Source organism: Chelon labrosus (assembly GCF_963514085.1).
Source record: "Chelon labrosus genome assembly, chromosome: 11".
Lineage (NCBI taxonomy): Eukaryota > Metazoa > Chordata > Actinopteri > Mugiliformes > Mugilidae > Chelon > Chelon labrosus.
This window is the reverse complement of record NC_140344.1, coordinates 9,237,978-9,255,967: the sequence shown is the minus strand read 5'-3', so window position 1 is coordinate 9,255,967 and position 17,990 is coordinate 9,237,978. Positions and strand designations below refer to the sequence as shown.

The window sequence follows — 17,990 nt, the reverse complement described above, 5'->3', positions numbered from 1 at the left end:
GCAGGTGTCTAAGGAGAGAAAGGAGTGAAGGAGAATGATGTCATCTCTTGGTGCAAAGAGCGGAGACAGGAAAACATTAGCAGCGCGCGCACGGCATCAGAATTTGCGCGCGCACTGTTAACATACGTCTTCACACAAACACAACAGGCTTCGAGGTGACATTGCAGCGGTCCTGTGTCAGCACTGGGTGAGTCAGACAAATTGGCCCGATTGACAGTTGCTTTAAATGAACTTTTTGGCCAACCTTGATGGGCTCTTCAGAGAATGAGTGGCGCTCTCAGGGGCAAAACAAGGCCGGCGTAAATGGCGGTGACCCAGAGACTCTCGAAATGAAAAGCTGTAGGCAGTCTTACTGATACAAAAAAAAAAAGAGAGAAGAAGAGCAGAACTGGGTGTAGGAAAGAGTGCCTGTTGGAAGGAGTACTCGGATCTTTTAAATGCAGCAGCGCCACAGTGTAGAAACACTCGATTACAAGGACAAGTTCAACAGTTCAAATCGTACCTGAGTGAACCTGCTCTTAATGTAAATCATTGTAAGTTTAAAGTAAAAGTGTTTATTTAAACGGTCTTGTATTTTCATAGCACTTTTTCTACCTAGTGGCACTCAAAGCACTTAACAGTCACACATCTATCCATTCACTGACACACCAGTCTCAGGCGCTGGGAGCAACTCGGGGTTCAGTGTCTTGCTCAAGGACACTTCAGCATGCAGTCCATGTACCGGGGATGGAACTGCTAACACTCGCTGCAGTGACTGAGCCACGCACTAGAATGAGCATCGTCAGTGTTTTGTTTTAAATATGGATGAGCGTGATCTTTTGTACGTGTTCTACAGCTGCTTTAAAACATTTCAGTTTGTTAGTTGGTTGTTCATTTTTGTAAAACCATCCAGCTCTTAGTGTTTTTTTTTTTGTGTGTGTGTGATAAGAGTCAATGTATTTTTAGTTTTTTTTACTGTTACTTATTTTGCATTACAGAGAAGGCTCAACTCCAGTAAAACAAAATGAAATCTTTAAGGACTAACTTGATAATTTAAGATGATTTTAATTCTTAAGAGCCTCAGAACTGTACATGGGTACAGTTACTTAGTCACTTTCCATTTGCTGTATGTTTTCTGAAGTGCATCTCTCCCGCAGAGAAGATGATGCAGCTCCTCCTCCCTCCTTCCCTCTATCCTTCTCCTCCTCTGAGCCAGAGTCATGAAGAACCGTCTCCAGCAACAAGGAGCGCAAATAGTCCTGGAGCAGATGGTCTGGCCCTCACAGAGCCCTGATCTCAACATCACAAGCGTGAGCGTAATCCACAGAAGAACTGTGGCAAGCTCTCCGAGACGCCGGAACAATGTACCTGCCTTGGAGAATCTGTGACGGGTGTCCGCACTAAACGCTGATTTGATTCAGCTCTTTCTGCTTGCTGGATTTTGCATGAAGGCAAACGTTAAATAAAACTATTCATGGCAATTCTCTCTTGCTTTCAGTGCCTAAAACCTTTGCACAGCACTGCATGACGGTGATGAAACTGTGTGTTAGTCTCCCTGCTCTCCCCATTCACTGCCTAAAAGGATCAGGGGGGAGGACAAACACCCCTGTGGACGTGGGCACCAAAGAGACACAGCTTCAGATCTGTTGATTTTCATTTAGCACTGCTCTCATTTGTAGACAACACACCATCTTTTTTTTACTTTTCTCTCTTTGCAGCATCACTTTTTTTTCCTGTTTTTTCCTCTCTCTATCCTCTCAGGCCACACTCCCGCCCTCCCTTCACCTGACTGCCCGTGCTACTGTGGCGTCTGGATCACGGCCGACCGCTCAACATCCATCACTCTGGGCAAACAGAGCCGCCTGCCATCCCGGAGAACAACCGCCATTACAGTCTGCGAGGTCAATGCCAGCTCTCGCGTCGGTCCAACTGGCCGCGCGAGGGGAGGCAGAGACTGCGCGGGAGGAAGACCGAGAGGTGGGCTGCAGGCGTGTTTGCCTTCATTAGAGCGCAGCCTTGATCGTGGATGCCTTAGAGAGAATTGGACGGCAGAGTACACCCACGCACACGCGCAGCATGCAGGCACAAAGGCTGCACATGATACATGCACAGACAGGAAACCGCAGAGACATAAAAATTGGATCCCCCGCGACTATAGAGCAAACTCCACCTAAACAAGACGACACAGTTAGTCACACCTAAGCTCATCAGAGCAGTCTGCCGTACTGGCAGGGTGCTAACTTAGGACGGAGACATAGTCCGGGTGAAGCTGCAGCAGAACTGGGTTGTGGGTAGTACCTGATTAAAAATACATCACAGGCTGTCTGTGCTGCTGAGACAGTGAGCACGCAGACCGACGGGCTGAGAGTTCTGGGCCCAGTGAAGAAGGCAACCACTGACTGACCTACATCTGCTGAACTGAGCACGACTGCACAGAGGTGGTGTCACAAAAAATACAGTTCATCTCTCGTAAGTCAGCTGCTTTGTCCTCGGCCTGCTCTCTCCTCAGCCTGCTCTCTCCTTTGCTCTCAGTCTCTCCACTCTTTCAATATGCACAGAACATTTTCTACTAGGGGTAAATATAATTCTAACACTGCAAGATGTAAAAGCAGCAATTTCTGAAATAACTAAATCCCAATCCCATTTTTTATGTTACATAACCAAGTGCCAATGATGGAAAATAGCATTAATTAAAAACGAACCTATTATAGTTTCCTACTATTACAGTTTTCACTTCCTTACATTTCATGACTATTTCGCTTTCTATTGACGATTTCACACAACTGATAATACACCAAGCTTTTATATAAATCAAGTGATCAAGGTCAAAACCTTTAAACTGGTGACGTCAAACAGAAGTGTGTAGTCAGGGTCACATATGAGTCGCTAACAGCTCCATCAAACTGTGTTTTTTTTTCTTCTTCTAAACTTCTCGCATTTGTTTAGTTTTATGTTCAAATGATCCAGTATCTTACCAAAAACCAAAGATTAGAGGAAAAGTCCAAAGACTGAAAACAGATCTATGATTCAGACATTTTTTCCTCTCCCGTTAATCATCTCATTAGCTCTCAGATTTATCTGCTGTCTGTTCAAACGGGCCCCAGCCTGCCAGCAGCTACAACACACTGATGCTTCAGCGTTAATAATCCCATGATATCAAATGTAATGATGCACCGATCAGGCATAACATTGTGACCACCTGCCTAATATTGTGTAGGTCTCCCTTGTGTCTCCAAAACAGTTGTGACTCATCAGAGAATGGACATGGGCCTTCTGAGGGTGTCCTGTGGTGTCTGGCAACAGAATACTGTTAGTGGGGGCGTTTGGGTCCTATGGGTTGAGGGGAGGGGCCTCTGTGGATCATCCCACAGATACTTGATTAGTTTGGGATCTAGGGAATTTGGAGGCCAGGATTTGGAGGCTGAGGACGGCTGCTGCCATCAAGTAGTGTCATTGCTATGAGGTGGGGGTGCCCGGTCTGGTCTAGGTGGGTGGTACATGACTAAGTAACATCCACATGAATGCCAGGTCCAAAAGTTTCCCAGCAGAACATTGAATTGTCACAAGATGGTCAATGTTATTTACTTTTCCTGTCAGTGGTTTTAATGTTGTGGCTGATCGGTGTATATCAGTCATAGGGACAAAACCAGTACTTTTACTTTAGCAATTTACAGTACATTCAGTTAAGTAGGATTTTTCATGCAGGACTTGTAATGGAATATTTTTCCATTGCTGTACTGGTACTTTTATTTAAGTAAAGGGTCTGAATACTTGAATCCAGTTGCCTATAACATTTTTAATGATATACCATGACTGGATGACTGAGAACCTTCACAGACATTTACTCACATCCTGCCTTGATGTGTAATTTTGAGGTAATCAGGGTGTCAGGGTTATGCCGAACCTTTTATGCCAATACGCAATATCTGAATATCTGCATGTTATGATTTCCTATACAAGACTCAAAATGAGGTTTGTGAGTCAAATGTTTAGTTACTTTAACTTCTACGAGTGTTTTTGTTTATGTAGTGATGTTTCTCTGACACATCTGAATATTTCCTCTACTGCTAAATACACAGATCATTAGCATTTCATCAACTGCAGCTTTAGATCTGAAGCGATGTTTTTACTACAGTATGATTGTGTTACTTCAGGGTTCAAGTCCTTGCGGCAAAAATTACATTTATTTACTTAACTTTTCCCCTGGATACGTCCCTACTTAAGGAAACATGTAAAGTAATACTTCTAATCATTCTCTTGCTCAGTCTTTATCTGTTTGGCGCCTTGATCTCTCCTCTGACCTTTTCTTCTTCGCTTTAACGTCTCTCTTTGTTTCTTACATTTAATGCATTTTTCTCTTTTTCTCCTTTTTCACCTCAGTCTCTCTCTGACCTTTTTTTTTTTATCTCTCAGAGAAAGAGCTGGATCTTTGCTTTCCTCTATATCTTCTCCTCAAACGCAGAAGAAGAAGAAGAAAAGCCAATGAAATTTAGCCTTTTTCTATGGCAGGTTTCAATATCAGTTTTCTTTTACACACACTGAATGGAACTTTGGCTATATTCATAACCTGCACTTTGCATGAAATCACTCAGATGTATATAACTGAATAAGTTACTATCCAATTATTACATTCTTTATATTCCTCTCAGCAAATGTGTTGAAATAATTTCTCAAGAAAGAAGAGGAAGAATATGAGTAAAAAACGCTAGCATACTCTGTCACTTGTCCCTTACAGCTGACAGTGAGATTAATCCAGTCAGTGTTTCAGTCGGAGAATCAATCAATCAGTGATCATCGATTAACCCACCATCCTGACATGGTGAAGTCACGGTACAGCATCCTCTTCCCCACCTCCTTCCTCTGCACCCTCCTCGGGAACTCCAGATGTGTGAACTCGTTCCCTAATAAGTGGGGCTGCATGTAGGCCTTTGATATGAAAGGGGAAAAAACACAAAGAAGAGTAAGATTGACATGCCCAGGGGATAGGAAAAACAATTCCGTAGTCTATTAAGCTGGCACAGAGAGTAGGCTGCGTAAGAGAGACAGAGCTAAGCATAGCCGGTGTCTCGGCGGGAGGGGAGGTCAGCCCCACTAATATCTGACAGCTGTGCTCGCTGGAAACGAGCTGAGGAGGGTTTTCTTTCTTACCAGGAACTGCAGCCGCTGTCTCTCTGACTCTGGTGTGAACTCCGTTGACATGGGAATGACATCCCCGGCCCGGATAATGATAGCTCTGAGGGAGAAGAGCAGACAAAGCAAAACTCTTGCTTATTTAGGAAGGGACTCGGCTGCTCCTGCCGGCTGCGGTGCACAGGGAGGTGAGCGACAGAGACAAAGAAAGGCCTCTACGTTCTGCTGAGTGCATTGCACAGCTCGATTTTGTGTATGCATGAGTGCGTGCTTCACACCTGCTGTCCCCTGCGTTCCCGACGTAGAGCTTCCCAAGCAAATAGACGACCGCCAGCGCTGTGCAGCCGCCCGAGACGTTGTAGACTGCTTTATCCTTCTCTATCTGTACATCCTAAATACAAACACACACACACACGGATCCTCTGATGAGACCACATAATACAAACCATCCTCTACACATCATCATGTTTCTAATCATCCAGGCCTTCAAACATTTTTTCCGATCACGCAGCGACGCTTTGCATTCAAGCTAGAACGTGATATTGAGGATAAATATTGCCTTTATACTTAAAAGCCGCCATGATGCGATTATTAATTATAGCGCCATAATGGATTCATTCATCAAAAGCTCCATGAGTTGAGGAGCAATATATAAAAAAAAGAAAGAATGGAAACCAAAAGGATAGAAGAGAAAGTTTGGAAGGGCTGTTGGATATTAAACCAGTTAATTAGCTCAGATTAATTCGCTGCTAATTAAACCAAAAACCATTTGAAGAAAACCATGCTATCGGTTCATTAATTAGATGAATAATTAACCTGTCAGTGAATTAATCAAAATGCTGGCATAAATTTGAACCGGGGAGCTCAGGCTGCATTTAACCCTTTTGTGCCGTTGTTGGTTTGCTGGTAACAGCTCCTCAGGGGCCTTTATTCACAAGACAGAAGCAAGAACAATATCGCAGGAAAACTAGTGACCCCCTCGGGCGCCTCATTCGCAACCCTACCGCCACGATCAACAGATTGAGCGGAGCCGAGAATGTTGGCAAACACATTTGCAAGTCCGTCCCCAGCATGTTCTCCCATGAGGGATGTTCACCCCGCTGCTGACAATCTCCACATGAATGCTGTGTGCTACAGAAAATGAGAATACAGCATGGCTGGATTGTATGCGTGCCGGGCGTGTGCATAGATGTGTGCGCCTCGGCAACTCTGCACTCCATCAGACCTGACAGACACAACAGTTGGGGGGGTAGGGTTTGGATGGGGGAAGGAAAGGGGGAGGTGTGTGGAGGTGAACAAATGTGTCCTTCACCCTGGATGAATTATGAATCTATAGCGAGCCATACATATTTATCCTCACTGTATCCAATACCTCTTGCTGCAGGCGAGTCTTCAATAATGAAAATGTCTGCATAAACATCTACACCTTTCTCCTCCCTGCTTCAGCCAGGAAGAGTCTAACAACGGAGCAAAATAACCAGAAGGCAGAGAGAGAGTGAGATGTACAGCGTCCAAAAATACACGTACCAATTTTTACCAGCGTGCCATTTTAATGCCAAACCTTTTAAAATCTTTATTGTTTCGTAAATAGAAGGAAAAACATCAAATGGTGAGATATGGTAATAACTCAGGAATCATCTAGTATCACATCGTCTCATCACCACGCTGACCACCATAACACCAGAAATAACTGACTGCATTTAAAGTAATCATACTCAAAAAACAAAATGAACAAATCTGAAATTCTGGCCTCAACAACAATACAAGCAGATTGAATTATTCTCCACTCTATCCACTTAAACATACTCATTCAGGATAAAAAGTCAGGGACAGTACAGCACAGATATACAAAGCCAGTATCATGCAGTGCACACCCACACACTTCACCCCAACAAACTGTGCTCTGAATGTAGGATGAACTGTAATTCCGAGGCAGTGAAACAAAACATCTGAATACAGTTATATTTGTCTTAAAATGTTTTCTAAAGCCACGTCTTGGGCGCATTTAAAGTAAATACAGCCACACAGTGGACATACCATGAGTTTGACCTCCCATTATGTGAAAAGATGTTTCATTTGACATGACTGTGAGTCCCCCTGTCACAAAAGCCACCGTCGTTCATATATGAGACCTGCGTCCTCCGCGCTCTTTGCTGTTGGTGAGTTCTCAGAATCAATGAGATAGTCCAAAGCTATTAGGCCTAAAAGCGGGAAATGAAAAGCATTAACTCAGAGAACGGAGAGGGCAGAAAAAAAAAAAAGAGGCTGAACGTCAGAAAAGATGGAAGGCTCTGATGATGGACAGCGTTGCGGGTAATTAACAGGATTAATCATTTTTAACTAATTAGCCGAGAGCAGTGACATAGCAGTTGTTTTTAAAGGCAAGAAAGACCTTTGGGCAAAATCATTTTAAGAAAACTGACTAACGGTCCTTTAATAGAAAACATTAATAACCTGGTGCCAAACACACTCACAGTAACTGTACATACCCTCCTAAAGTGACAGCAATATTCATGCATTAACAGCCCTGTTAGCCACTTTTGCAAAAATTGACGTTCTTGAGAATTCACAGCAAAAACACACGCTGAATTTAGTATAAAACTGACAATCCAGTTCATTTTGCTTCATTTCCAGAAGGCTGATCCTGCACCATGTAGCTAATGCTAACGAACAAGCTAAAAGCAACAGTTCAACACAGCGGCAGCTCCGGCCATCAGGGAGCTGCAATTATTGCAATGATGGCTAAGGTGACCCGCTAGCTGGACAAACTGGAGTGAATAAACAACCGGCTGACTAGACAGCTTGATTCACAGGCATGTCTTGATAGCTAGCTAACTGGCTAGTGAACTAGAAGAAAAACCTGTTACATATGACAAGAGAGCGTTAGTGTAAACCAGCCTGGAATACACTGAGATTGCACTGCAGTGTCTGGAGTAAAAGAAAATCAAAACGTTAATATGAGGTTTCTTTAAGGACGGTGTAGGGCAAAGAGGGCAGACCAGCAGTAATCCATAGAGCAAAAGTAAGTGACAGCACCTCTGAATCTCACCAGTGAACAGGTCACTAGTATATACCAACTAAAAAATTGTGTGGTAGTGGTAATATTTGATAAGGGTTGAGCTCACCGGCTGTGGCGTGTTTGTAGACGTTTTCAGAAATGAATGGCGAATGGTAAATTAATATATTGGAATTTAGTCACACAAAGCTGGATCTTTAATTTAATAACATGTCTGAGGAAACTGATGATATTTCCAATGGCCTCATCCTTTCATTATGCCTTTGCATTTCCAACGTTAAGTAATCCGGTTGCTAGCTGGCTAAACCATAAGCCTAGGCTTCTAGACACCAACTGTTGCCTTGCAGCAGATTTCTCACAACTGATGTTACAATCTGAATGACGAGCGTTTTGTGTACAGTGTCAGCTTTTATGTCGTAACCACAAGATGATGAGTTCCATATGAAGGCGGCACATGTGAGAAAGCATGTCGCTTTCGTCATTTTGTCGCTTCAAGCAATGACACCCTGACACGCTAATGATAATCTGAGCCCTAAAATACTCAAGGTCATGTGAGGCCAATGATCTCATCGCCCTTTATTCCGTTTAAAGTCTCTGAGCTACGCACTAGTTTAGATATTTACACCTCCCTGAGTGTTTGTCAGTCCTCAGCAGTCACTCCACTTCCACTGGGGAGTTGTATCAGAATTAAAGGAGGATCCCGCTGATAAGAGGCAAGGGCTCGGTGGACTGTGAGACAGAGATTTAGCGATACCACACCTTCCTAAGATGCGCTGACACTTCCCATTTTCTTAAAGAATGAGCTTCATTAAAAAAATAAAACGAGAGCCTTTAAGGGGTGAGATTCTGCCAAAACTGACTTTTGGGTAGTTACTCAGCTGAGGCAGAAGCGACGGTGCTCTGTTCCAAGAGGAAATGTGTGCCATTTCAATCAAACTGCATCTAATAAAAAAAAAAGGATTACTTAAATTAAAATAAATGGCAGCTGTGGAGGAAAGCAAGTTCTGTAATTAGAGCCCATAGGTGGAAGAGAATGCTGCAGCCACCTGGAAAAACACATTAGTTAAGCAGTGAACAATGGACTGGAAACGCGTCTTATATGTACGCAGCTCTTTGAAGAGCAGGTAAGTGAGTGAGGGAGACAGATGTTTGGTGATTGCAAGGAGCTGACGAGGAAAAGGGAGGTGACGGAGAAAGCGAAACGGAAAAATCAAAGCAGCGTAAAGAGTATGTTCTGACTTTTCAGTGTACAACTCAATTATAATTACGGTATCTTGTGATCTGAATCCTGCTCAAAACCAGGATTTCTGCTAATTACTGTATTTTTTTCCCCTTTATTATAAAACACAATCCTTATGGTTCATGAAATACATCTGCTAGTCATTAACCAAAGATCGTTCAGTGAAGTAAGTGGTCCTTAAACAAGCAATAATTACACCTACACACAAACCATAATTGCCCCAATACATTGCTTCTCTTTTCATCATACACCTCAGTGGAAATTATTTACTGCACACTGCCATCTAGTGGCCAGGACACGGAAGCACCAGAGTGAACTGAGGACTTTTTTTCAGAGACTGCACCCTCCATCAAGAATGCTTGCCTTTTCTTTTTTTTTCTTTTTTTTAGCTTTTAGCAAAGAATTTTTGCTTTGCAGTCATGGTTGACCATTACATGAAGGTATTTCAGAGCATATGTTTTCACTGTTTAATGCCAGATCAGAGGCGACAACACAATAACTACATGAATACTAAATACATTTTAGTATTTATTTTAGCAAAAAATGTCAATAACCTGATGTTTCCAGCTTTTAAACATGAATATTTTTTCATTATGTTAGTCTTCTATAACCTTACACTGACTATATTCAGATTTTGGACTGAAGTTTTTGACAGAACGAGACATCTGAAAACATCTTAAGGGCCACAATGTCAGAAAGTAAACTTTAAAGTCATAACTCATTCGATCCAGCTCCAATTACTCTTTAATACTGTGCTAATATGAGTTGTAGTTGAAGCGGTAAATTCATGTTTATAGGCACAAACTGGTCTCATTACTTATGTAGTAAAAGCAGTACATTTTCTTTTTTTTACATGAACTTCCTCTTTAGGAGGAATTCCTTCCTTCTTCTGTGCAATATATTTACTTAAAGTCATTCGCGTGCTTAAATGTCTAACTGTCTGCACAGCAAGCTATGAATTACCATGAGTAAAGCCCCTCTGACATCAAACAAGGAGGCTTTAATCTCTCAGCGTAGGAGTACATTACTCTTTCACAACCCAGGCAAGGACGAACCCAACCAAGCAGAAAGATTTTTCAAAAGCGCTGTGGATGAAACTGAGATCAGTGACCTTTGACCCTCTCTGTCAGACAGGCCTGTTTTGATTGGCTCTGCTCCTGATCCCCTGGCCTCTCTAGGAGTTAAGTCTCCAGCATTCACGGCCAGATGGCGAGTGCGTACGACCTCCTCTCCAGGCTCTGTTATTTGCTACATGACTGACAGCGTGCGCCTCCAGTTCGAGAGCGACAGTATCACATCATCAGTCTGGAACACGCACTTGTGAGTGTGTCGTTACCAGGGTTTTAGTACAGTTCACAGGGTGTGATCGCACTTATAGCACCTTGTCAGCATCGAATCATCTCTCTCTGGACGACGCTCCAGAGGAATCACTTTCATCCAACAGTTCTGTAAACACCTAAAATGCCACTTTTTCATATGAAAATGCTAACAGGCATGATAAGATGTTTAAACAGTCCTCTGACAGTGAAGCACTGACCATTTTTGAACGACTGGTGAGCATGCGGAGCGAAAGAAACCACAAACTTATTAACTTAATTATCACCTAATGGAGTGTATGTAGTGTCATGCAACTGTAGTGTCTTTTTAACTTAGCATAGCATACAGTGTACAGCATTTAACCATACCGTACTGAAAGGCAAGTAAACTGACTCGTGCTGTAAACCAACAGGAAACCAAGAGGCCTATGTGCATTGCCCCTGACTGTCTAATTACAGTGAATCAATATCAACTGATGCAATTAGAGCCTAATGGCTGTTAAGAAGGAATAGTGATTGCACAGTATGTGCACTGTTGCGGCCTGCAGTCTAAATGAACAGTAGTTTGGAAATAGTTTTGCCTTTTAACCTTTGCTAAAAGTGTGCACAACAATTAACAACTATTTGCACTGCGCGCTTGGATATAGCCGTGTTGACAGAATAGAGTTAATCCTTGCAGCATGTTTGTCTTTTTCTAAGCTTCTAAGCCACATGGCGTCATGTCCAGCAAAGAGCGTGACAAACCTTTCTTTGACGTCTTTTGATAGTTGCTGCACTTTCTCCAACTGCACATAAAACCAGGTTTGGGAGCAACAAGCTGGATTGATAATAGAAGGGGATGTCCAAACTGGCATAACAATTCACAAAGAGGATCGGGTCCACAAGCGTTACAACGTGCTCAACTTCCTGGTTTCGTTGTGATGCAAACTGCGTTTGAATCTCGTCCCAGATCATTCAAAACATTGAAAGTTTAGCTGATGAGACAGTCCCAGATTTTGAGGTACAACTGCAGACAAAATTTGGGATTGTATCTTGTATTGTATTTTATATTTTCTCTTTTCTTTAGGCTTGAACCATACCACTCCTACCCAGTTGTTCTCACGTAGAAGATCAAATCTTGCTTGTCAATAGTACACTATCAATAAAATCTGGAGGACATGTCTCTTACCATGTCTTTGAAGGCATTCTCAATGGCTCCAATCACCAGACTCTCGTGAGAAACCTTCTTCTCAGTAAAGAAGCGTGTCGGTGGGTTGCTGGGGGAACCCGGAGCACCTGTGGCACCCCGGAGTGATGCCGCCCTCGTTAGGGCACGCTGAGATGTCGGGGTGAGGTGGTGGTTGATGGGTTCCTCACCCAGGCACGTGGGTGGCTGCAGGTCGGGAGTACAGAGAATCTCCCTCACCTCCTGGAGGTGCAGGGCGATGTGGTGATGGAGAAGATGGGAGGCCTCCACAGCCGCCCCGGAGCCTGCGTGGCCGTCAAACAACGCCCAGTAGTGGAAAGTTAGGTCTTCAGAGCTATCCTGGATACAGACAAGGGTCAGACACACACATAAATAAATCGTTTGTGTCAACATCTGGGTCTCTAAAGATGTAGAATCTGAGAAGAGGAACGCTGTCAGACTGATCCATACTGAATATCCGTTTACTTTCTAAGGAGCAAAGTGGTCCAGTGTGTGAACGATCAATATGTCTGTCAGCTGAAAACACTTGGCATAACTTAGCTTAACAATTTGTAGACAACCTCAGTATAAATCAATACAAATTTTGGTTAAGAAATAATCAGGAGTTCATCAAAGACTTATTAATAAATATGTAAATAAATCATGTGGAGATATGAAGAAAAAAAATTAAGATTATATTTCTAGCCAGATATTTAGATCCATTATGGAGGATTATGGTTTTGATTAGTAAACTAAATTAACTGTATTGACTCATCACCCAGAAACAGTGTGAATTTCTTTCTTTTCAGTTGGTGACCATACAATCTGTAGGTTGACAGCTTGAATTTATTTTTATTGGTTTCTATGCTACAGTACTGCAGTCTCTTGAGGTGACTAAAAGGGTGACTTTGTTGTTCACAATTCATTCGACAAGTAGCGGGTGACAAAGTTTCTGAAGCGCTGCTGCACCGAATCTCACGTCAGTGACTAGGACATTTAAAAAATCTATTATAATGCCACACTGAAACACTTTAGCCCCTGGTACCGCTGACACTTATCGTGGCAAACACAAACAGGAAGCTGTACTAAGCCAAGCGTCAGTTTGTTTAGTGCATGCAGATGTTAGTGCTTCAAACAAATGCTCAAAGTTGATGGGTGTATTCAAATTCATCCCTCAGGTGTTAACTGGGACTTTTTCTACGGGAGCGCAGCGGTCAGTTCAGAGATCTGATCTGAACGTACGCCATCCCTGGGAGGTATAAGATGTCCATGATTGAATGAACTTGCCTCACTGTGATGTTAATGTTTGCTCTCTCATCAAGGCTTCCATCCGCAGGGCTTAATAGGTGCTATGAGGCACGGCATGTTCTAAAACGGTGTACCATCCTTTGTTTTGATCTACAAAGTGCCACACAGAGTGTTCTGTGGCCGGTCTCATCCTCTGCACAGCTTTGAACCAGCCGTCTTCATAAACCGCGAGCGACTCTGTGATCTTCAGTTCACCTGAAACTGATCTTCTACTTTGTGCGTCAGTTCCAAACTGATTGAAGTCCACGTACAGAGTGTGAGTCACACATAATGTATGTATAGACATCTCATTATGCTGTGATGCATACACAAAGAGAAAACAGTCAGGCTGTCTGCTATGTTCTGACCACTGAGCGTACATCATTGCTCGCACAAATTTCTGCACACGCTGAAGCTGATTGTCTAAATATAGAGCAGGCAGATTCTACTGCGTGAGACTGTAAAGCAGGGAAACAGCTCTAGAAAGGCTCTACACTACTCTTATTGGTCTAGTATCACTGCAGTAGTGAGTCATGAGGTACTTGCATGAGTTTGCTGTAGGCTCTGGGTGGACCTGAGTATAGGGCTGGTGGGCTGAGAGCACATTTTAGAAGCAGTGTTAGTCGACCACAATCACAAGATGCTCTGACAGAACGGTTAGTGAGGAGTAAGCAACAATAACAATAGGAAAAAACCTCAATGCTTTGTGCTTTATTGTTCGGCCTTGTAGGAAAAATGACAGACATCAGTACTGCCAGGAGCTCAGTATGTTGTGAAAGGAAACAAGGTTGACTTTTAAAGCCTATTTGTCAGTGCGAGCTGTTCAAGGCCACTGTGCTGTTTAAAGGACGCTGTGCAGCTATGTCCAATAATCTGCTGATGAGAGGACCGCGAGTCCAAAATACAGACCACCGCAGACATTCAAGGACTAAACTATTACCTGGATTTCATCACTAAATGCGTGCCAAAACGTAAAAGCTTCAATATGTCACGAGTTTAATTTTAGCCAAAGAAAACCATGGTTAAATGTTTTTTTAAATATGATAAATTCTCATGTAATGTTTCACCCTTTCTACTTTCTACTTCAACTCTCCTTTTTTTTTTGTGACTCACATACAAGTCAGAGCGTGATTACTTCTAAGCCTAAGAAATCACTTCAAATTGTCGTAACACGTCCCTGCAGGATGTCGGTGGAGGTGGATATAACGCAAGAGTTAAGACATTTCTGTTTTACACTCGCCAGGTTCTCCTGGAGGCCCAGGCCCTCTCCGTTAGGCAGGGAAGACCTCCTGCGGATCGTGGGGCTTCGGTCGGGCGTTGAGCTTCCTGCAGGTCTCCTCTTGACCACCAGCACCTCACAGCAGGCCTGGTCCTCGTTTAATGTGCTCTTTCCTGCATTGATCACCCTGGACAGAGAAGAGGGAACAGGACACCACAAAGCGCAATTAGGGGGACAAAATAAGATTTCCAACTCTACATTTTCTGTATTCTGGGACACTACTAGAGTAGCTTTGCATGATTCACAGATATACATGTGCCTAATATTAGCTGCAAACTTAAAGACAACCTCCACAAAAGCCCAGCTTCTTCTGACTGGCAGGAAGCCTTTGCTTATTACCACCACCTCATCCTCTTGCTGAATGGGGTAGTGGTGCAGTGGTATTTGTTCAACTACCGGATCTGCTGATGCACACGCGCATGGGTTAAGTTGTGGCTTGTTTCTAAAGCTGTGTAAATACTGCTGCTGCGCTTTACACACATTAGTCAACTGTAGCCGACTACACAATCAATGTTGTTCTTTCATTATGAGTATATTCTTCCCTAGTACTGTAGCAATAACAGTGATGCATTGGATACACAGGCCAAAAAAAAAAAGGTTCAGCTAAGTTGTTTTTTTCTATTATTTAACTACATAATTGTGACCTCATAGCTGTTTTTCTTTACTAGTTAACATATAAAGAACAAAAAATGATGGAATGAAATGAAACAGTTAATCAAGTCTGCGGTGTTACAAAAGCAAACTGTAAACCTGCTGGAAACACAATTTCTCAGTCTTCAAGTCAAAATCTGTCAGCCTCCAGATGCATGCCTGTTTGAGCCCGGATGTAATCAGGAATATCTGAGTGTGGACAGCATCCGCAGCAACAAATACCGTATAACGTTTGTATAATGTTTCTCTCAGTAATCTTAGTTGATTTGTACGCTGGAGTACAACAAATGCCCAGAATACTGAATAAGACTATTTTGTGAGAATGTGTCCTTACTACATTTACGAAGAGGACCACAGTTTAACTTTGTGGGTTTGCTGTGTCAGTTTGGGAAGAAATTACAAAAAAAACTGTTCACAGAAGTTTAAACCCTAGACTTCTGTCTCACAGGAAATACGTTTACGTCCATTTACCTCAGGATTTGAAACCTTCACCATGTCCAATTTATACCACACACAGTACATGACCAAAACTAAGGGGAAGTCTCCTTTGAAGACAATCCACATTAAAAAGCTACTATAAAAATGAATTGTGCCAATATTTATGTGAAAGAAATCAAGAAATTAAGCAGAGCAAATATTTTACAGTGTACGTATAACTGAAAACTGTGAAATACATAACAATATACAGAATAGAAATTGAGAATACATTTAAAAACACTAAAGCCTCAGAGGGATCTGATGGATGAACTAAAAACACCAAGACCTCAGTTGTCATTTTCACTTCCATCATTTAGAGCGCATCCTTCTGTCTGGGACAAAAGACTCTTACTGAGAAACTGAGAAGTAACAGCGGTGTCAAACGACGACCGTGCCTCCTCACCTCACACTAGCATCCTAAATGTTTAACAATCTAAGGGACTGTTGCTCAGCACACGGCTGCTGATTCAGGGGGTGGAAGATGTGTGGCCCTTATTTCGTGTGATTTTCTCGGGGCTGTAAATACCCCTCCAGATCTCGATTTCCGTGGAAGAGTTTGAGGGTAAGCTTTCGTGACAGCACTTTTTTTTTTTATGCTGTAAACAGAATGAGACGAAGGAAGTCAGCAAACACGTGAACTTTAAATTCACGTTTCAATTTGAGTCGTGCACATGCAGGGCAGAGGACGGAAAGACACATAAATACTGCATTATACAACACCTGGCAGATGGTGCACCACTGCTGTGAGCTGCTGTGGTCATGGACAAGCACACGCTGCTTAACAATACTCCAGGCGCTCTGGATTTAGCCACGCCGTAGGACATGTTAGCTCTATTAAGGCTATGAATATAGTAGCTTTATAAAATTGGAGTACAAGAGGTTAGATAAGGAAAGGCCGCGAAGGAACTAAACGTGGATTAAATATGGATTTTAGTAGATATTCTGTCACTTTTTATTTTTCAACAGATAATACAAAACAAACCTAGAATATTTATTAGTGACTAGATACATTAAGATGATTACATCACATGAAATGATTCTCCATCTATTGTGTTCAGTGGGAATCATTTTTAACATTTTATGGCTACATGTTGATACGAGAGGCACTCTCTTGCACAGAGGATCCTATATAAATAATCCTGGCCATGAGGCTGAGCATGCACAGCAGTGATCCTCTGTCTCCAGCTAAGAAAACACAGCGGGCCATAAAACTGGACCATCACTCGGTAAGAGGGAGTTTAATGGCCATGTTACACAATGAGCAATTTACCACTTCCCGACCCAAAAAGCTAATAATAGCACCCCCCCCCCCCCCCCACCCATGGTGTGTCAATAACATGGGTTTAAAAGAAACTCTCAATTTGCATATACGGCTACACAGACATTAGATGCATAAACTAACTAAAAACAGCACAAAATAATCAAATGTCACAGTGTTAAACTGTCCCTGACATCCATATTTGCTGTGAAGGTTAGAAATGGTTGCCATATAGCATAAAACATGAGCAAAGCCTGCAGCAAATTTTCTCCAATGTCAAACGGTAAAACAAGATCTCTGATCCACAGCATAAAAGTTAGAGGCGTTTCTTTCTTTCCGGTTAAACAACATAAGTCGTCTAGCCAAAGGAGATGCGAGGGCTATCATATTTTCTTGCCTGCTGGCTAAGGCGTGTATCTTGTGGAGCTACTCCAAATATTGCTGTAAAAGCTGACGGCTGATATGGTTTTAAATATTGACTGCCAAAAGGTATGTAGATTTGGACAAGACTGGAAGGGTTTTAGAGCGGTGAAGGTGAAGCATAACCTTGAACTGACGCAAACAGATTGACGAGGAATGTGTCCTATCTAGGCCTTCCTTTGAAACATCATCCAGGAGTCTCATCTCCAAGTCTTCCTCCAACTGACTCTTTAACAAGGGTTACCAATGATCATTTAGCAATAAGTCGATTAGAGTCTAAGAGGGAGCTGGTTGGTGGCAGTGCAGAGTAGATCTCTTATTGTGGTGATCCCTCTTCTGACCCAAAAGTTCCATCCATTATCAAACGTGTGAATAGGGGCTTTCTCACTAGTCTAACTAGGAGTATAGATGGTGCCAGATGTTATTTGAACCTTACTTCTCAAAAAATCAGTGAGCCTAATTTACTAATACGTGCACAGAAATGTTCTCTTGTGCACAAATCATGTGCCCATGCCCACTCATGAGCCATACAGTCTAAGCTCATGACACGTGTGCACTGGGCAATTTTGATCTCACAAACGTTTGCATGTTAGAGAATCAGAACCATTATAAAATGACTGGCCAGGGCTTGATATTCAGAGCCAGCACATAAGGAAATATGTTTGCCTGGAGGTGTATCAGGTGAGAAAGCAGCAAAGTCGTGGCAAGACAGAAGTGAGGTTCCTAAAACAAAACAAAAAATTGCCACAAACACGTGGTTTGTAATGGTTTT

The 17,990-nt window shown here is 42.6% G+C and overlaps 1 protein-coding gene across 3 annotated transcripts in view; it reads right to left on the bottom strand.

Moving 5' to 3' along the window:
- ppm1h (protein phosphatase, Mg2+/Mn2+ dependent, 1H) overlaps positions 1–17,990 on the bottom strand; it is a 36,896-nt gene that overhangs the window by 11,570 nt on the left and 7,336 nt on the right. For 2 of the 3 annotated variants that reach the window (XM_084555250.1, XM_084555251.1), the window contains exons 2-6: positions 14,368–14,539; positions 11,850–12,206; positions 5,388–5,500; positions 5,128–5,212; positions 4,787–4,905 (exon numbers count right to left, since the gene is read on the bottom strand). In XM_084555250.1, the coding sequence (XP_084411376.1) occupies positions 4,787–4,905; positions 5,128–5,212; positions 5,388–5,500; positions 11,850–12,206; positions 14,368–14,539 (846 nt within the window). The remainder of the gene's footprint in view (positions 1–4,786; positions 4,906–5,127; positions 5,213–5,387; positions 5,501–11,849; positions 12,207–14,367; positions 14,540–17,990) is intronic. The other variant, XM_084555252.1, reaches the window with a different exon arrangement.